We start from the raw sequence: 22,168 nt of genomic DNA on the forward strand, positions 1-22,168 counted from the left end.
TAACCAATTTTGTAACGTGTTTGGCTTATGAACTATATGTTCGTATCCGTTTTCACAGAATCTGAGATACTCCAATATCAATCTTTTAATTAACTCGAAACCTAACTGCAACTTGGATCAAGGCTTTTCTTAAAAACTACAAGACCAGTTTTTAAACTTTGAAACTTAATAAAGAAATAACACTATTTACACAAATAACTTTATATATCTGAAAACTATAACCTCAATTTATCCTTGATCCTTTCCGAGGTCCCAACTGATTTGACAAACAATTATATTAAACTTAAGAATAAGCTTCAAAAATCCTAGGTTCCTGAAACACCTAGTTCTGAGACACCCAGTCTCTGAGACAACTAGTCTCTGAAGCACCTAGTTCCTGAGACAACTAGTTTTGAAGCACCTAGTCCCCGGAGCACCTAAGTCACCAGATTATTACAAGCTATCTGTTCGAGGGACTGCGACCATTCCCGAGAGAAATTACAGTTTCGGAACAACGCGGTAGCTTGCAATAATTGTAATACTTAGTCTCCGAAGCACAAAAGTCACCAGACTATTATAGACAACCTGTTCGAGGGACTGCGACCATTCCCGATTGAAATTACAGTATCGGAACAACCCGGTAGCCTGCAACAATCGTAAAGACTTTAAAAACCGCTTGCTTCAAAAACACAAAGTTTTCAACTCAACTAGGTTTACAAACTTACTTTCCAGCTTCAAATTCTTCTTCTTTAATTTCTGGTATTACTTTAAGGAGCGATTATTATTCGTTGACAGCCAAATAATAAATGACAAACTTACACAAAGAATCGGTGTCTTTATATACCAAGAGCGCGGACCTCGAAGAGAGCACCCTAGCAACAATTAACGCGTCTCATAACAACCAAGGATAAAAGACTGATTTTATATGTATTTTTTCGTTAACGTATTGTTCAAACGGATAATTAATGATAGATAATAGTACAACGATAAATTACAAATATTGTCTTATGCCTAAACTGCATTTTTGTCACAGTATTGACGCAATAACGTGCGTAACGTCTTTGTATAGTTCAAATATGACAAACTACAATAAATTTAATAACAACTGTTAATACAATAAGCAAAAATTTAATATTATGTATCCATTCAAATCAAGTCCGATCTAAACCATTTTGTACACATTTGAATTGCTTCCTTGGTTCGATTGAATCATCACAGTCGCCTTCTGTACTTAAAATTAATGGTTTTAACGCAGGCTCCACTGTTTTATTGTAAATTAATGACTGAATGATGACATTGGCTTTTCCTTCTGGCAATATACGAACTTTAGGTCCAATAAATGAAAGAATTATAGGCAAAATAATCACCCCGTGAAGAAGTCCAAAAGCAACGACCAAAAATAAAACTTTAAAGAAAGATTGAAATATAAAACTTTTAGATAAAAGTAACATAGAAAGTCCAACAATTGTTGACAATCCACCATTAATAATTGGTCCACCAGCAAGTTCAATGGCTTCTCTAACTCTGTTTTGTTTATCACGTGACGTTGATGACAAATATGCGTGACAAATATGCGCACTAAAATCAACAGAAAAACCAACAGAAATAATTAATTCTATCATTGTCACAACACTGATATCAAGTCCCCACAGTTTTAAAAATCCAAAAACACCAAGAAGAATAGAAATCATTGAAGTTGTGACGATCAAGACAATAGAAGGATGAGGCATAAATATGCACGTGACAATAAACATTGCTGTTACAGCAAAACCTACAGTTTGTAGTGTACTGCTTATCAATACGATATATTGTTCGCAGAACACAAATATGGGTGCGTATATGATACATGGTAAACCTGATGACTCAGCAATGGCTTTCACATATAAAAGAAATTCTGCTTGAAGCTCAGTTGTTCTAACATTTCTACTAAATAAATATATCCTCGATGCAATAACTGATTCTCCATCGTCAGAATAAACTATATCATTCTTGAATGCATTTGTCATATTTACAAACCGTTTTAATCTTGTATAGAAATTTTTTCCATGAATATTATCTCCGTCATATTGAATGAAAGATGATAACCAGTTTACTTCAAAGTCATTTCGAACTAAAGAATTATTTTTCAACTTCTTCACTATTTCATCAATGGATTCTCGTATCTCTATCTTTTCATAATTAACAGGTTCAGTGAACACAATTTGGAACGGTAACTCTAGAGGATAATTATCATATTCCCAAACATTTGCTGTGTAATAATTAGAACCTTCAATTGCTAGATCGGAAAATTTTGTTGATTGCTGAATAGATTGCACTCCAAGAATTGAAAAAGTGATATATGATGCATACACAGCTAGTATAACTAATCTTGAAATCTTATTATGGACTAAAAATTGAACAACACGTTTTGGGTAAGTTTCAAGAATACTTTCCGTCTCTGAACGGCTGACTGGTTTTTCGCCTGAACAGCAAGTAACATAACACGATGATCTTCCTTCTTTTCGTAGCTGTTTTCTAGGTTTTGTCACGTGGCATGTATAAGAATGTTTCCTTCTGTCTATCCGGCGTTGGTGTATAACCAGACAAGGTGCAAGAATAGTAAGTTGATTTAAATAACAAAAGAAGACTGCAATTCCTACAAAATATATGAAGTATCATTACACATTTTGTTAAATTTCTAATAATACTAAATAAGATCACACCAAACCGGATTGAAATAAAATTTATCATTATAACCCAGGCTTAGAACTGTATATGACAGATGCGGGTTTCGTCTACAAAAAAAACTCATCAGTGACTCTTGAATCAAGCCAGTTTAAAAGGTCAGTTAAAGTACAAGGTTGAAGAGCATTGAGGACACCAAAAATTTGTATCCGGTTTTGCCTGATCTATTCCTGGGGTAGAAAATCCATAGTTTTAAGACAATGTAAAACAATTCAAACGAGAAAACTAACGACCTTATTTATGTAAAAAAAAATGAACGAAAAACAAATATGTAACACATAAACAAACGACAACCACTGAATTACAGGCTCCTGATTTGGTTTGTTATATAATTATTACCATATCAATGATAATTCATGTCTACAATTACGTGCACACTATGTGCTGGTGATACCCTCGGAGAGAAGACAATAATATGTTTTGTGTATCAGTAGATTGAATTAAATTTATTAACTTTAAAAAACGACGTTAAACATTAAACTACGTTTGTGCAACCAAGTCCTGGATTATGATGTAGTTCGTCAAACGCGAGTGCTGTCAGCATATACCTCATTGGTTGCGCCCTACGGAAACAGAATAAGTGCCAAATTAATAATAAAGTAGCTGTATAAAAAAGATGTTTGAACAGTTAAGTAAAACAAAATGACCACCTGCACATGAATGACATTACAGTTAAGGGCATACGATACAGTTTTGAAACTGTATTTACAAGTTGATGAAAATTTGCATATAGGCTATTTTTACCTGATTAAATCAAATATGTAATAAAAAAATATACCTTCATGTGCTACTGTTTGAGTAAAATGAGGTCGAAATTTTGTATATTTGCTCAAAATTCAGATTTGTGTCCGTATTTTCTTTTTCGAAAGAAAGCCATAACTTTTTTGTTTTAAAAGATAAACACAAATTGTTTTTTTGTTAAATAATCGGTAATTTCTGTATTTTATAAGTATCATTAAAATTCCGAAATAACTCTATCTTTATCAAATGTTCATGAATAGAGGAAACAAGAGTGCACACGCTGAAATGTCTCGCCTTCTTTACTAATCATTGATATTATGTTGATAGTTCTAAGTATAAAGCTAAGCTTTATTACAACTATCACACAAACAGAACATTAACCAAGATAACTAAACATAGACAAATGAACCTTGAAAATGAGGTCAAGGTCAGATGAACCATGCCAGGCAGACATGTACAGCTAACAATGCTTCTCTACAACATATATAGTTGACCTATTACTTATAGTTTAAGAAAAATAGACTAAAACACAAAAACTTAACACTGTGCAATGAACCGTGAAAATGAGGTCACGGTCAAATAAAACCTGCGCGACAGACATAAAGATAATAAAATATTTCCATTCACCAAATATAGTTGACCTATGGCATATAGAATTAGATAAAAAGACCAAAACTCAAAAACTTAACTTTGACCACTGAACCATGAAAATGAGGTCAAGGTCACATGACATCTACCAGCTAGACATGTACACCTTACAATCATTCTATACAACACATATAGTAGACCTATTGCATATAGTATGAGAAAAACAGACCAAAACACAAAAATTTAACTATAACCACTGAACCATAAAAATGAGGTCAAGGTCAGATGACACCTGCCAGTTGGACATGTACACCTTACAGTCCTTCCATACACCGAATATACTAGCCCTATTGCTTATAGTATCTGAGATATGGACTTGACCACCAAAACTTAACCTTGTTCACTGATCCATGAAATTAGGTCGAGGTCAAGTGAAAACTGTCTGACGGGCTAGAGGACCTTGCCAGGTATGCACATACCAAATATAGTTATCCTACTACTTATAATAAGAGAGAATTTAACATTACAAAAAATTTTAACTTTTTTTTCAAGTAGTCACTGAACCATGAAAATGAGGTCAAGGACATTGGACATGTGACTGACAGAAACTTCGTAACATGACGCATATATATACAAAGTATGAAGCATCCAGGTCTTCCACCTTCTAAAATATAAAGCTTTTAAGAAGTTAGCTAACGCCGCCGCCGCCGCCGGATCACTATCCTTATGTCGAGCTTTCTGCAACAAAAGTTGCAGGCTCGACAAAAACGTCATTTTTGCTGCATGTTTATCAAAATTAAAAAAATTGCGCTATTTACAGTTTTATAAAATTTGGGTCACATAATCTCCTTTCAAAATGAAACAAATTGCTGTTTTAAAAAATAGGGGTTCATGCACTCGTTTTCAAATTAAATCAGTTTGAATGATAAAAATCAGTCGAAAAATGCATCTTTTCCCGATATGTCATAGTTTGACGTCGAGAAAATATTATTTTACGGTAGCAACGTCATTACCTTCCCTGTAACTGTATCGTATGCCCTTGTGAAACCATCGGTAATGAATCGTCGATTTCCTATGTTTTAAAGAAGTCTTCAGATGTAATTTTTTTTTCTTTTACAAGAGACACAGTTTGTATGAAATGACATCAGTTTTATTCATATAACCGATTATTCAAATTACAGAATTTACATGACAAATGTGAAAATACAGAACGCTGTCTGTGTGTTTAGGTTTTAGGCACTGGTATGAGTTTCATAAAATTTGGATGATACTGAAGTAAGAGTGAGGAAACTGAATTATTTTCTATTTTCCATGTTATAAAGGGGCATCACTCTAGCACTATTAATGACATTCTGTCAAAATTCAAACTATGTCTGCGTATTCGGTTATTAGCAATTGTGTTAGAGTTTCAAAACATTTTGATCAGGCAAACTGACGTTAGAGTGCAGAAACCAAAACAAAAAAAAGTAAATTTCCATGTTGTGAAGGGGCATGTCTCAAGAACGGCAAGTGACTCACTGCTCAAATTTGATGCAACTTTTTGTTTTATCATTCGGTATGAGTTTCATAAAAATTGAATGAGGAAAACTGACGTTAGAGTGCGATAAGTGACTAACTGTCCAAATTCAAAAGGTGTCTGTGATTTTAAGTTATTAGCATTGTAGATAAGTTAGAGTGCGGTAAGTGACTAACTGCCCAAATTCAAAAGGTGTCTGTGATTTTAAGTTATTAGCATTGTAGATCAGTTAGAGTGCGGTAAGTGACTAACTGCCCAAATTCAAAAGGTGTCTGTGATTTTAAGTTATTAGCATTGTAGATAAGTTTTATAAAATTTGAATGAGTAAAACTTAAGTAAGAGTGCGAAAATGGAACGGGTTGAACTACAGAAATACGGACAGTCAAGGGTAACACTTAATTCCGTCATTGCCTACAATTATCAAACGTAGGAGATATTTCGTTACCTGCATATAAACAGAAGTTCTTTATTGTGTTGAATTCAGATGTGTAACCAATGAAAAACGTCAGGACATCAGTAAGGGAGGTAACTGTAATGGCAAGCCCACTTGTCATCAATGTTCGCTTCATTCTTTCGTCTATGGTCATTTTCTCTTTATCCATTGTCTCAGCATACCCAGACATAATGATAAACATATCATTTATCCCAATTCCTGAAGATTAAAAATAATAATGCCTAACTACAAAGATATATACGAGTTAAACAAATCATACAGTTGTTAATGTCTGTGTCATTTTGGTCTTTTGTGGATAGTTGTCTCATTGGCAATCATTCCACATTTTCTTTTTTTATATTTATACAATTGTTATTGATGCACTTCAGTACAACATAGAGCAGAACTCTGCCTTTTTTAAAGAATTATATCTACTACTGAAACACTCGACCTGACACAAGCATGTGATTCTCTTTTTGTGTATATTAATAACATTTAATTGTTTATACATATACATATAATTTATTTACTTTATTCTCAGATCTAACGGCGATATTCAATGTCTTTTTTCTTTAACCTTTTAGGAAATTAGATGCAGAACTTTGTTTAAGAGTTTTTGTTGATTTCTGGATGCATTTTTTGTCTTTGAGTTAGAGTCTCACATAGCATCTTCTGTTATAAATGCGTTACAAAATGTAAATTATCATAAATACTGCTTTTACATTTACAGTCATAATTACCAATGATAAGAAACGGCATGGTTGCAGCAGAATTCATAAATCTAACCCCAAAGGCACTGGCGATTCCAACTGCTGGTACCAACGATAAGAGAGCACAAAATACACCAATACGTCCTAAATTTTGTAAGTCATGAATACAGTCAATTCTTTTCCCAGCAGTAGCTATAGAGGCATAGACGATCATCAGTAGCAAAGTTAAAGGAAACAAGTGTGCTTCCGCCATCGCACTCTTTTGTATCTCGTCCTCCATAGCATTATAATACATAAATACAACAGACGTCTCGTTCGTTTTGAAATTTTCCATATAATTTATAAATTCTTCCACCCATAATTTCGATAACCTGTAAGTGCTATTTGGATTCTGCGACAAAAAATACCTTAATCTCACCATATTTGCTGAAATCACGTGGCCATTTTTCAGCGTTGTCTGTGCAAGTAAAGATGAAAGTAAGATATCATTATAAAGCGGAAACGTGACAGTTTTTGATGCCATGTTTGAGATAAAACTAGGATGTAGAACTTCCTCCCCGAAAACTACACATTTTTTGTTATTCTTAGCGCAGAGATCTTCCATTGTATAGGTGGAAATGTTGCCATCTTTCAGTACAATATCATTTCTGATAAGATTGTCAATGTTAATAAATTCAGTTAGTACAGGATTCTCGAAAATGTTTCTTCCTTTCTTTGATTTAATGATGACTTCAACAAAACATCCATAATCTGGCAGTGAATATGCGTGAAAATCGTTTTCTGAAGAGGGAAAGTGTGTTCTTAAAAACTCTCTGTCTTTGAAGGCTTGACTATTTTCAAGAAAGTACTGTTTTTCTATATTTGTTTCTAGTTCGAAGTTTATTATGCCTACACCAAAAAGAAAGTTTATTAGGATTGATAAGATGACGATGTGCCATGGATACTTTGCTATCAATCGTCCATAACGTCCAAAAAAGCTAGCTAACCTCCGATCATGCGCAGTATAGCAACGAGAGAAAAACATGCAAGCCATGATATCCCACTTTCCGTCTGAAAAAGAAGGTGATACATATAAATAAGATACAGCTGAGCCTTTTTTTTAAGTTTTGATTTTGGCAAAAATAAGCATTTATTTTTCCAATGGCAAATATTCTTTTAACTTGTCTTCTGTTATAATATGAATAAAAACCGGATTTTTTCCCCGTCTATTTTGTGCATGTTTCTTCTTTTAAAGCTGATTGATAGCTATATACAAATAAGACGATGTGGTATGAGTGCCAATCAGACATCTCCCCATCCAAATCACAATGTATAAAAAGTTTTCAATTATAATTTATAGGTCAAAGTACTGCCTACATAGTCTCGTCATAATGTATAAGAAGTTTAAAACAATTACATGTAAAGGAGATACCGAAAGACCGAATTCCTCTATCTCTATATAGCATACATTTCCTGATCTTCATTTTGCTTTTTGTTCTATTTTTTTCAAAATATTTATATGCCATATCATATGACCTCTGTCTTGAATTGTTTATACCATCTGTTGGGGTTGTTTTTTGTGTGTATGTTCTCGTATTAAATCTTTGTTGTCTCTGTTTTTAATTGTTTATCGGTTTTTGACCTCTGTTTTTAATTTTTCAAAGTAATGTACTCTTTTATTATGAAAACATGACAAATCGGACCAAATGTTATAACCACTTAGACCAGTCTTGGAGATAACAGATAACACGGACCCTTTCAAAGACAACTAGGACACAAAAAAAACACGGACCAAAACAATACGGACCAGTTTGAAACACTTGTTTATTTTATTTTGTTCGGTTATTTATTATTTGTATGTAATGGAGAAGACGTTCTAAGTGTTTAATCCTATTGTCAATGTGTTTGGACAATAAAATATGTTTAAACTAAACTAACACTTGTCAGACCAGTTGCTTTTACGTTTAATATGATTGGTTTTTTTGTTTGTGTAGACAGAAGTTGCTTTATACATATACATATATATACATTGAAATTAAATCGAACATTTCATAGTATAATCTCGAAAATTTCGTTTAAGTATTCTTTTAACGTACACGGATGTGTTTGGACCCAATTTTAGACTTAATAATGCGAATCAAACATTTTTTCACACGATTGTTTTCATTTTTCTTTAAAAAATAATGTGATAATATGATATAAAAAAATTAGCTACATCTTAATCTAACCCCTGAGCTCTTTCTTGTATAAATACTTGAATGAACAAGGATATCAATTGGTTTCGAATCTTAACCAAACACTTGACACATCAATTCTAACGAGGTATTTTTGATGATTATCATTTAATAGAAATAAATTATAAGCTTATATATAATAAAAAAATCAACAACGCATTTTTTACTACATGTAAATCTACATGTAAATCTTAAATCATGAAAATATGTGTTGATCACCATATATTGTGAGAATTTAAAAGAAAATGCTGTATTAATATTTTCCTTTTTACTTTATCACAGAAAGATGAAATTAACAAAATTTACTGTCTACTATTGCCACACAAATCAAAACAATCATCTATATAATAAGCTTATATTCATCACACATGTATGCTTCAGAAATCTGTGGAATTTTACACAAGAACAACTTCACAATGCAGTAAGTACTTCACAAAAACTCACATGAAACAACACGAAACACTAAGGGATTTTTATTTTACAATAAGTGTAGAGTTAGCGCAAGTTCCATACTAGGAAAGCTGCCTTCCACATTTCAAAGTGATAATTAACAGTATATAGTTTGTATTGTAACGAGTTGAGTTTTCATTCCGTATGAATTACGAATTACGAATTACGAATAACGAATTACTACTCATTCAATCCTTTATTGAGTCTAATCTGTACAATGTCGGTCTCTTCTTGTATTAATTTAGACCTCGTGACTTCAAAATCATAGTTATCTTCAACTCATATACCCAAGTAAGATTGCAATCCGTTAAAAGTATGACCTTTTTAAGAAGCCTCCGTACAAAGATAAGGACAGGTGGACGAAAGAAATTATGGTTTATTGAATCTTTGTATCCGATTCATTTGTCATCAAGACAATAGGCTGACTAGGTTTAAACTGTTGAATACGAAAATACTGAGCAAAAGTTCACCCAGGGCAAGGTCAAGATGGCCATAGCAGTGTTTTTATCGAGCTATACTTTATAATCTTCTTACCTTCATTTGTTCTTCAAACAAAGTTCTTTCTTCGAGAAAAGATTATCTGAAATTATAGATTTACTTTTCAACATTGTATTTATTCTGTTATCTTCGTTTTATGTACTTTTGTTTTTGACAACAACTGGACAACACATGTGATTCTTTGAATTAACATATCCATCAAGACCTTTAGCAAGCTCTTTGAATAGTGTCTTTATCGGTACTAACATTGATTTTGTTATAATTTATTGCTATGTATACTGTTGTGGACAATTACTGTCCTACATCCTGTGGATACTTGTAGTTTGGCGTAACACACCACATGTTGTGATTATCTCAGACGACTACATCTGTTGATTGTGTACTAATGGATATTTTTGTTTGGGGACAACATGATTCATTTATTATATTATCTGGCTTTGTAATAGCTTTCAGTAGCTATAAGACAGTAGTACTCTTATATCGATACTATTTGTCTTTTTTCTTTTGTCGTTTGTTCTTTTTGGTTTTTCTTGTGCTTTTTGCCAATCTGAATTCATCCCAACTAATTGTATTATAAGTGTGTTTGCTGTGTTACTATTACAGGTTAGGGAAGTATTGAGCACTTACAAACATATTTAACCCCGCCACGTTCTTAATGTGCTTGTCCCAAGCTTAAACCTGTAATTCAGTGGTTACCATTGGTTTTATGTCTGTCATACATGTTTTTCCTAATAAATCCGTTCTTTTTTTCTTGTTTGAATTATTATACATATTGTAATGTCTAGCTAAATAGCTGACTTACATGTACTTCCTAGTTGAAGGTCGTACAGTGACCTTTGATAGTTGCTAACATCCACTTTATTTGGTCTCTGATATATACACACAAATGTAGTTGTCTCATTGACAAACATACTTATGACACTACAAATCTAAATATTGTTTTTATCGGTATAAAATAAATATTATTGTTATCAACCTTAGTTCAGGGGTGTCTTCAACCTATGCCAACATTTGATAAAAATAAATTCAACCTATGCCTACAAACAAAATACAAAAGGTGTTGTTATAACAATTATTAATTAATAAAAGGTAAAATACAGTCAGTATTTTTAAGCATTAAATATTCCTCTTTAAAAATTCACAAACAAAAATAAAGTATTTGCAAAATTATGTTGTAGTAAAAAATGGAATTATAAACAAATTCTAAAGAGACAAAAATTGTAAAATAGAACCCTTGATTCTAGCAAAATTGAGTATAAATATTAAATTATTATAAAAATGAAATAAGACTAAATTTCTAAAATTAATCACATAACAAAACTTGAGAAAAAAGAGACAAAAAAATGTTTCAATTGTGCAATTTTCTTTTTTCTTTTTTCTTCTTCATTATTTTGTTGTATTAAATATGAAACATACTTTAACAAGCAACAAAATATACAAATACATGTATAACATACTTCAACAGAATTTTTTTTTTTTAAATCAAATTAAGGTGGTACCCAACACCATCACTAAAATTAATTTGGCTCGTTTAATTTTCATAAAATTTTGACATAGTATTTACTTTGATCTTTTGACAAAAATATAAAAATTTCGAAAAATTTGAACCAACTGTTTGATCAGAAAAATTACACTGGTTATATAGCACTTTGACAAACACTTATTTTGAACATTGAAAAGCTTAATATTCCCTTAACAACGCAACGTAATTAAAACGTTGAGCTAATTTTAGAGTTATCTCCCTGTAGTGTTAGGTACCACCTTAATTTTGCAAAATAATTTAAAAAAAAATGATTATTTGGTTCATTTATAGGCAGTTTGACAGTGCACTATTTATTTACTTTGTTTTACGGGTAGTTTAGAAAATTCAAGTACTCTGTGTTTGTTTTTATTCATCATATATTGAGTTGTGAGCTTCTGTCCAAGTTTGGTACAAATCCAGGATAGTATAAGAAAGTTATTAAAATTTTAAAAACTTAAACAATAGAGTGAATGTATTGTATCCTGGCAGAAAAAAGTAAGTCCTTTTATAAGTAAAATACGAAAAAAAAATGGATTTTTTGTTTTACAAAATTTACCTCTGGATTCTATCTAATGATCATAAACAAGCTTCTGTCCAAGTTTGGTACAAATCCAGGATAGTATAAGAAAGTTATTAAAATTTTAAAAACTTTAACAATAGAGTGAATGTATTGTATCCTGGCAGAAAAAAGTAAGTCCTTTTATAAGTAAAATACGAAAAAAAATGGATTTTTTGTTTTACAAAATTTACCTCTGGATTCTATCTAATGATCATAAACAAGCTTCTGTCCAAGTTTGGTACAAATCCAGGATAGTATAAAAAAGTTATTAAAATTTTAAAATAGTTTAAGAAAGTTATTATTAAAATTTCAAAAACTTTAACCACAGAGTGAATATTTGTGGTCGCCGACGGAATGTAGTATCGCTATGTCTCGTTTTTTTACTAAATGATAACAACATGACACCAGTTGCTTGTGTAGATGCAGCATCAATTCATATCCTATAGTATGACTTTTGAGGCAATCGGAATATTTGTGAAGTTTGTTTTATTCTCTGAATGTGTTGGAATTAATAGTGAACATTTAAAATAGATATTTTACATGAGTCAGTATCTATGAAATTCATGAGTTTCAATAGTGGTGTTATGCCATTGTATTTGAAGGAATCTCTTTTACATAAAATTGAATATTTTTATCATAAATTTCTATATTATTCATGAAAATGACACTCATAGATATTCAATATGACTAGATGATTGTTCCTTAAATAAAAATTCATAAAATCCTTTTTCCCCTCATTATTTCATTATACTAATTTAAAACTTATTCCTTTATGAAATAGAGATACTCATCACACACAGTTACCTACATTTTCACTAGTACTTGTAAAAGAAATTGTATATTGAGTAAACATCAACGCTAGGTTTAAACTGGTTGTAGATTGATTAGCCCCTAATTAATTTATGTTTTTATAACACTTAATCTGTACCAAATTATTCAACCTATGCCAACATTTTTTCACACAATTTTATACCTAAATTTCAAAATGTTGGCATAGGTTGAATGAACCAGTTCAGTCACGATCCTACAATCTGTCGATACCTATATCTTGGCATTTCACAAGGTCGTGTTCTCCTCTGACTGTTATGAAGTCTTTATACTTAATGCATTGTATATCATCATATATGAACTAATTAATATACATATTTTTTAATTTAATTTTTATTTTCTATGTGAACTATTCGTAAAATACTAATAATTCAATGAATTTAAACATTACATCATTACGATATGTACAGTGGCAAATATTACATTTCTTTATAAGGATATGAGCTAGCTTCTTTACAAAAACACGCTCATTCAAATCTTTTGTTTCGGTGTTATAAACATGCAATCTGATGAATATTTATTCGAAAATAGAAAAGTTAAACAAACTAGAGTCAATTAATTCCGTGTCAATATGTTAATAATGAAGAAGTTGAAACTTACATTGTCAGTAAAATATTCCTGTCCGTTAAGTTAAAGATACATAATAATACAATTATCTTTTTTAAATCTGAGTTTTTAAATATTCAATTTGGACATCTAGATTGATATCTTTCTCTGAACAGTGTTATAAAGTAATTTTTACCTATGGTGAACAATAGACCTTTTCAACATCTCTCGGTAATGACACCTACAGTTTACAGGTAAAATGGATGGGTCGTCTCAAAGACAAGAACCATCATGATTACCAATACGTAACATATTGGATTGGAGGTTATATACTGTCTTGACTATATAGCTTCAGAATATATATCAACCAAATGAATAAATAAATATTTGTCTCTGTCATATAATATTTTAATTTTGTATGTATTTACACGACATTTCATGTTGAATTGATTAAAACAAATACAGCAACCATTCTGCATCCTGATCCGCTTTCTCTTCAATTTTATGTAAGTAACGATTAATTTGTTGTGTAAAAGCTTTTATGAAATTTTCCAAAATTTATGAAAAATAATTACTGGACTGTCCGTACGTCCGTATCACACTTGTGAACACGACCAAATTGGTATTTTTCAACCGATCTTCACCTTAGTTGCTGTACATATTCAATTTCTGGAGGGATAATCACATATTGATTTTGTAGGTCTAAGGAACTTGAAAATATAACATCTGATTTTTTTTATCAACGGCGGACTTCTCCGCTTCAAGATATTATGTTAGCGTTGATGTTTTTCATGAGTAAATTTTGAAAAAAAAATATAATTGACTTCTCGTTTTAATGTTACAACATCTTAAGCAGTGCATTTTTTTACATACCTGTGTGTGGAATTTATATTTCAAATTGTTAGTTAATACGTAGAGCTTGTTGACATTGCAAAATCAATATGGACAGTGCTAAGCAGGGGTTTAGAGATCGGTGGCTGATGTCCCGAGAACAACATACCTTGTCCCTTCGTCATAGTGTCCTTCCCCCGTTCCTGAAAATGACCTTTGGGTTTCTTACAAGAAGTTGATCAAATTTCCGTGATTTTATCTATACACTGTCATTGCTATATTTTATTTTGTTTTCATCGGGTCAGAATTTATTTCTCTATATCCAATTTCCGGAACAAAGTTTTGTACCTTTTTCAAGTTTTTTCGTACTAAAGATTTTTTTTTGTATCTCATCTATGACCATACATAAGAGAGGTTTTGAATCTAAATAAGGAGAAATAATCCGCTGAATTTCCCGGGGGACTGTGTTCTCCTTGGAGACAAAGTTTATCCAAATCGTCATCCTTTCGTAAATTTTACGGACGCCATCACGAGTTGGTTGACCGTTATGGAATAACCGTTTCACAAATGATATCGGATATGTTCTTTACGTCGTAACTACAATCCCCTTCCCTTTCATGAATGTGACCTACCGAATTAAGACTATTTACCGGATTTGTAATCACATAAGCAACACGACGGGTGCCACATGTGGAGCAGGATCTGCTTACCCTTCCGGAGCACCTGAGATCACCCCTAGTTTTTGGTTGGGTTCTTGTTGTTTATTCTTTAGTTTTCTATGTTGTGTCATGTGTACTATTGTTTTTCTGTTTGTCTTTTTCATTTTTAGCCATGTCGTTGTCAGTTTGTTTCAGATTTATGAGTTTGACTGTCCCTTTGGTATCTTTCGTCCCTCTTTTAGTTACACCATTTAGTACAACACCTCAAATTAATCGTTAGCCATAACATTTGAGAGAAAGAGCAGAAAATTTAATCGCGTGATTGGTGAATACAGAATTCAAGTGGAACACCAAATTGGTGAATTTAAAATATACAAAGTATTCAGTACATTATGGAGGCATGCAAGGCCAAAACTAACAGACATTGTGGAAACATGTGCCGCCCTTGTCAACAGACATAAAACATTGTTTAATTAAATATCAACTACAATTAAATATGCTTTGTTCTTTTCATTTTCCAAATTCCACCAGGACAGCTAGAAGCTCAACGTCTAAAAAGATGAAATGTGACTTAAAGTCCATCATTTTCTTTATAATAAATTAAAAAAAATCCATGTTATTTGGACTCTGTAGGAAAGTTCTATCATTGTCAATGAAAGCAATAAAATCAATAATGATTTATTTTTTTTTTTAATTTTTGAGACTCATATTTTACCTGTCGTAGTCGGTCTCAACTGTAGGTGTCGATAGATGTTGAAAAGGTCTATTACGGAAGCCCTGGAGTTCCATGCTACTCTCTTGGGCGCGCGAGTTACAAAACTTGTGCGCACGAGTTAAACAACTTGTGCTCACGATCGGGTTATACAACTTGTACGCACAAGTAACACGTGTTTTAATTGACATGCGCTCATTTGGGTTAGAAGGCTAATATATGGCACACCGTAGTTGCCTCATGCAAACATATGTTTAAAAATGCACATACTTTTCAATATCTGGACATTCCGAATTTCGTATTCTATGTATGCACACAGTTTACTTTATATGCACATACTTTTTCTAAATATGCTAACTAAATCTCTCCGTGAAACTCAACTGAGAATAAAATACGTCAAAACTTTATCAAAATTAAAAATGAACCGAGTCAAACATTAAGACACAAATATCTTTACATTTACATTTGACACGCACCAAACACACTTGTATGTTATATATATAATTATACATACAAGATATGTTGTTACATAAAGTCTATAGCACGGTTGGATATATACAATACATTTATATAAATATATGCAAATGAAATATTGTCTGTCTGTAGTCAGTGAAGTATAACTGAGTCAGGTACATTACTTTAATTACTGTTAAAATATACAGAAATGTTTACGTTATACTTTTTAACCCAAATATAATATCACTATAATAGTTTATTTATTTCCACCTGACCTTACGATACAGCATTTTTAACTTCCTGATTGAACCGTCTTGATTTATAGTAACTGTTATTGTTCTACGAGTTAAGTGTCTAATATGACATGTTTTTAACATGTACATTTCTAAACTATATATTACAATTTTTCTGAAGCAAAATGATTTTAATCTACACTTCGTAATTGAATTTCTAATAATTTTTTTATCCCAAAAATAGACAATAATAGTTAATGGCGTGATGCTTCAATGCCCCTCTTAAAAAGTACAAGCCCTGCAGATGTTCACGAAACATTGCTTCAACTCTTATATCCGCAGTAGCTTGATGCAAAATTGAAGATTCTTGGAATCTACGTTGTTGACTATTCTAATTCAGAAGCATATATTTCAAAATGATTTTCAAAAATGGACGACTTTCTATCGGATGCAGAGAGTGTCCTGTTAATCACCAAGAAATCAGTCAATTTGACTGAAAATCCGTATAACAATAAGAAGATGTGGTATGATCGCCAATGAGACAACTATCCACAAGTGACAAAATAACGTAGACGTATTAATGCAACTTTTTTTTCAAAATTTTCTCGTTTTAATACCGGAATTATGAACAATGACACAGTAGCAGAATCTTTTATTAGAGTATAAATTATATATGTAAAAACATACTTACCGAGGTGTTTTATCTTCTTAATTTGTAGGTTTTCTTGTAAATGTTCCAAATGTACAATACTGCAGTCCACTAAAATGTTATCAAATAATGCATATTAACGGATGACGAAGCAAGTCACGGAGAAATGGCCAGGGATACTTTACCTGTGTTACAACTTTAAAATTTCAAGATCATAAAAGCCTAATAAACTACTTGAAGCGAATCAGTCCGAAAATATTAATTTTGTAAAAAATGGTAAAAATTATAGAATGCGAAGGATTTTTTGTATCTTTTATTTAAGAATAGAACGCTCTTTTTTGTAATTTATTGGGGGTGTAAAAGCGTTGACCAGAGTACATTTTGTATGAAGCGCGGAAGCGCTTCATACTAAAAATGTGCTGACGGTCAACGCTTTTACAACCCTATAAAGTTACAAAAAAAGCATTCAATACTTATAATTACATTTTTACCTATAGGATCATGGAAACACGCCTTTTATCAGATTTTTATTTCATTTACCTGTGCACTTTATTGTGGGACCTCGTGTCATCATGAATGAAAAGTTGCATTGTGTGATGCAATTGATTAAGGAATATCACGAGATTGCCAGTTAGCCAATCAGAATAATGTATTATAATGAAACAAACATCTTATGTAATTATATAATCTTTAATATAAGAAAAGTAATATATTTTCAGTTTTACTTAAGTCTTTCGGTTTATTTTAATGAATTGTCATGCTTTGTTTGGAATAAGTTAGTACTGGTCATCCATGTTCATGATATTGTAATATGTCCATAAACGACTATTTATGTTTTATTTTGACGAATGTTTATCATTTACAATAAATCACAATTGTATCAATTCAATGCTTTTGCTGCCTTTTGGCAGCTACGTCGTTTAGTGCTGACCCTGAAAAACGCACTAATGTTTTTAACTGCAAGGCGCTTTTGATTTTTCTGAAATGTTCCCTTTTGGGTTTTTACTTGGTCTTTATTATATTTAAATGAATTTGTCATATTCGAATCTTGTATTTATTGCAGATCTTGGGTAGTAGTGTTAAAAAAAAACCACCAGCAAACTATACAAAGGGGTAATCACATGGTAATAATTACATTAGATGTATGTTTCATTATAATATTTTTTTCTGATTGGCTAACTGCACATCACGTGTTATTCCGTAAGCAGTTCCATTGCTCAATACAACTTTTCATTCATGATAACACGTGCTCCAACAATAAAGTGCATAGGTGAATTAAATAATAAAATATATAAAATTCGTGTTTTCATGATCATAGCTAAAAAATGTAATTATAAGTATTGAATGCTTCTTTTTGTAACTTAATAGGGTTGTAAAAGCGTTGAGAGTGCGTACATTTTTAGAATGAAGCGCTTCCGCGCTTCATACAAAATGTACTTCGGTCAACGCTTTTACACCCCAATAAATTTACAAAAAGAAGCATTCAATTCTTAAATAAAAAAACTTTAAGTTGAAGAAAAAGACAACATATATGGCCAAAATAAAGATGTAGAAAATACCTACAACAGTTCAAAAAAACTACAAAGAAAAATAAGGAACACATGTGCTCGGCACGTGCACGGTAACTGTGGTCGAGAGATAATTGTGAACAAGAGTGAAATTGTTATTGGCGCGGCAAAAATACAAGAGACTAGTAAATAACATGACGTGTAAAATCAATATTCCGTAAGAATAAATTATTTTGCCCCCTCCCTCCAGAATATGATATGTACTGTCGTTTCCGAACCTCTTTTTGAGGCAAATATGGGGAAAGTTTACAACGATTAAAGTCACTATAATAACAATTCGAAAATTGTTTATTTGATAAATCAAACTTATTTTTTAACATTTTCATAGGATTATATAGAAAATATTTTTCATGTTATAAAATATATTTTCTGAACACTAAATACGCTAAGGCTATTGCTTCAGGACACATAGGTTGGATTATATAGAGCGTTATAGATTTGAAATCAAGAATTTATTATAAAAAAAAAATCCAGTTAATGTGAGTAATGTGACGGTACCCAAATAGCACCTATTTTGACAGTTTTTTTTTCACGTACTAACTCACAAACTAGTAGAGCAAATACAAACGATGACTTTCAGTACTGATTTTCATTTTTATCTTAAACGGACTGATGGTGTCATTTCAAAAGGCTGACTCCGACTGAAGACTTTATTGTAGTCGACAAATTATAAAGATAAACAATTTTCAGAGGTTACCAAAGAACTAAGATTACATAATAGTATTAAGATTGACAAGTTTTACCAACATACAAAAAGAGCTTTAATAGTAACAATAGACGATGATAGAAAAACGGATTAATGGCATTGTAATCATACATGTTCTTAACAAGAACTGATAAACTTAGATTGAAAAGAATAATCTATGTACGCTATTATATAAACATAAAAGGATTTAAAAAAGAATAGACATACATGTAGTAGAATAACTAAAGATACACCCTTGTAGACATATATAGGAATGTTATTTAAGAATGCAAATTAAATCACATTGTCTGTTGAATTTAAAATGTATTTGTTTGAAAAAGGATTACACGTACACTGTAGGATATGTTAGAAATAATTCCGAAATATGAAACGCATATTTAAAGCACGTACATTTTAACCATATTAATCACATGTTTTCTTAGTACTGATAAAGTGGCATTTTGCAATAACAAATTTGTGATCTCTTTAAAAGCAACAAAAGGCTTTCTCATAAGAACAGCTTTGAAAATTAATATACTTTTCAGAACCTAATATGCTTAATTGTTGGTAGTTTTATACTGTCAATGAGTGTTTAAGAAATCAAGATATCTGCTCTCCTTTTTTCTTTGATTTTCATGTTTCTGATTGACTTTGTTTTGATAATTTTATAATGAACGTGTAATAGAAATTCACAAGATGGCCTTGCTTATAAACTGATTAACAATCTTTGACAGGTATATAAATCAAGACAAGCTCGTCGTTTATCTTATCTAACATTTGACACTTTCAATCACAAGTCATCAACACAGGTCAATATGGTTACATGTACTTTTATGGATTATAAATTTGTTTTTATAAATAAAAAAAAACATTGTCTGGACATCGTATAAATAATTCATAGCTGAGAGGGTATTAGAGCAGATTGTTACCCAAAGGAATCATTGTCAAACGAGACTGCCTATGCTGTCTTTTAGATTTTTACTTAAAAATAGAGTAATATAAAACTATGACTTCATGTACATGACGAAGAATATCAACCAGGAGACTTATGAAGAGGTATGAACATATCAAGGTACTATGAGGCAACGTAGATGGTGTGTTAATATGGCACATCCGACAAGGTAAAAGATAAGACACATTTTTTTTTACTGACATGAAATATAATACTACAATTGATAATTTTAATCGTGAATCGAATAAAGTAATTCAACTAAATTATAACTTAAGCTAAACAAATCCGGGCATAACTAAAGTTTTATCTTAAAACAACTGCATTTAAAAATGTTATCAAGAAATACAAAGTCCTCATTTTACAAGTTTACAAGTTTAACGTACTTCAACAACAATTTCCTTCAGTCACTCTATATTTACATAGAAACCATTTAAATATGTTTATTCATTTTAATAACAAGATGATCGTTGTTTGATAAAGCCAGTAATCCATTTCAATGATACAGGTGGTTACATAAAACCAATAACCTATTACATTTACATGTTGTTTTTTTTTTATAGAAATAACTTTTTTAAATAAATATTACCACACAAAATTCAATATCATGGAATAAAATATATACAGACCTTAAAAAACTAAGATGTGCGATCAGTTGCGAAATGATGATTCTTTACCGTCCATGGTCACTCACAAATGACCACCTCACTTCACCCGATGACCCTCGGTTGAACAAACACTAGGACATTCAGTGCTTCACTGATTTCAAATGGAAAACTTCATATTTAATAATCTGGTGTACACAAATGTTCGTATTTATACCAGATGACTTATGCTTATTGCTTATACAATATTTTTGATAAGAGATTATAAGCAAACTGATTATCACTTCATAGAATAGAGTAAACCTTGCACAATTATTCACAATATTAAATTATCAATTATAAACATTTCATACATGTGTAATCTGATTGAAATTGAAATATGGCCACTTTTTCAGACACTAATTCATTCATATCTTCACGATAAGATGGACAAACTAATACTTCAGGACAGTCTTGATAACGTGTTGTGTTGTTTGATACGTCACTGTTTTATTTTGATGAAGATTATTGAACCTGTCAGTGATCAAAGCATGCCAAAATGATAATTAGCGAGAAAAGTTAAAAATATTTTAAATATTTTTTCCCCTGGCTTACTTGTTTGTTTTATATGTAAAAATGTAGGCACATTGCTGAATACAAACACCTTTTTTTGAAAGTTGTTATACAGAAAAAAAAAAAATCTCATTTTATTTTTTGTAAGGGCTAAAAATTAAATGCATTACTACACTTTTTCTGACAATTTTACAACATATATATTATTTTATTAATTTCTACTTTAGATTTATTTATCTTTTTAATTGCATCTAAATACAGAAATAATTGTGCACCGTAATTTGAAGTATCTTGTGAAAATGACTGTATTCGGTATACATGGTATAACATTTACCATCTATTTCCTCTTATCTTGAACTTACTTGACTAAATTGTGATTGAAAAAAATGCCCAGTTGCAGCCATGTAGCAATAGCTGACGTCATATGAGAGTGTAAAACAATGAATGAGTTTGTCTGTTCGGAAAATATACTGGACATAGAATATCAAGTGCCACTGATAGTAGATTGATAAGAAGCTTATATTAAACCCTGGTTCTACTAAACTTATGACCTCTCCTTTCGCGTAGCTGTTGCGCGATTTAAGTCTCCGATCAGCACATAATGAAGATACTGTCAAAAGCAAGATTAGACAGTTATATTTATATAACACTTCTTTAACATTGTTTAATGCCTTACTCCATAATGGTCTTAGGACAAAAAGAATTAATAAACGCAGAAGTAAGTTTCCATTTATTTTATTGTTATCAAAATATGACTATTAAAAATAGTTCTTTAAAGTATGTGTGTTTTTTTTAAAGTCATAGTGAAACTTATTGTAGTGGGAATAAATGTTTGACAAATATAGTAAAGATAGTTTTGTTTCCATTCGACTGAGTTTGACCTCTAACTGTCTACACAATTTCTTCAGGTTCCTGTCCTATTCACTAAACAGCTCTTTAATTTTTGAACTAGAACCAAACAA

The 22,168-nt window shown here is 31.3% G+C and overlaps 1 protein-coding gene across 5 annotated transcripts; it reads right to left on the reverse strand.

Moving 5' to 3' along the window:
• Positions 1-1,054: 1,054 nt before the first annotated feature.
• On the reverse strand, positions 1,055-20,965 carry LOC143071488 (patched domain-containing protein 3-like). Of its 5 annotated transcripts, XM_076245815.1 has the most exons (7): positions 20,679-20,964; positions 16,890-16,958; positions 10,661-10,773; positions 9,889-9,934; positions 6,722-7,741; positions 5,994-6,200; positions 1,055-2,614 (listed from the first exon to the last, which is right to left on the reverse strand). In XM_076245815.1, exons 5-7 carry the CDS (start codon positions 7,722-7,724, stop codon positions 1,131-1,133), a joined length of 2,694 nt encoding a protein of 897 aa, XP_076101930.1. In that variant the 5' UTR covers positions 7,725-7,741; positions 9,889-9,934; positions 10,661-10,773; positions 16,890-16,958; positions 20,679-20,964; the 3' UTR covers positions 1,055-1,130. The 5 variants fall into 5 exon arrangements, with proteins under 5 accessions (XP_076101930.1, XP_076101929.1, XP_076101931.1 ...); XM_076245814.1 differs by lacking the exon at positions 10,661-10,773; XM_076245816.1 differs by lacking the exons at positions 9,889-9,934; positions 10,661-10,773 and having other exon boundaries at positions 20,679-20,965.
• Between the last annotated feature and the right edge of the window lie 1,203 nt (positions 20,966-22,168).

Source organism: Mytilus galloprovincialis, chromosome 4 (assembly GCF_965363235.1).
Source record: "Mytilus galloprovincialis chromosome 4, xbMytGall1.hap1.1, whole genome shotgun sequence".
NCBI lineage: Eukaryota > Metazoa > Mollusca > Bivalvia > Mytilida > Mytilidae > Mytilus > Mytilus galloprovincialis.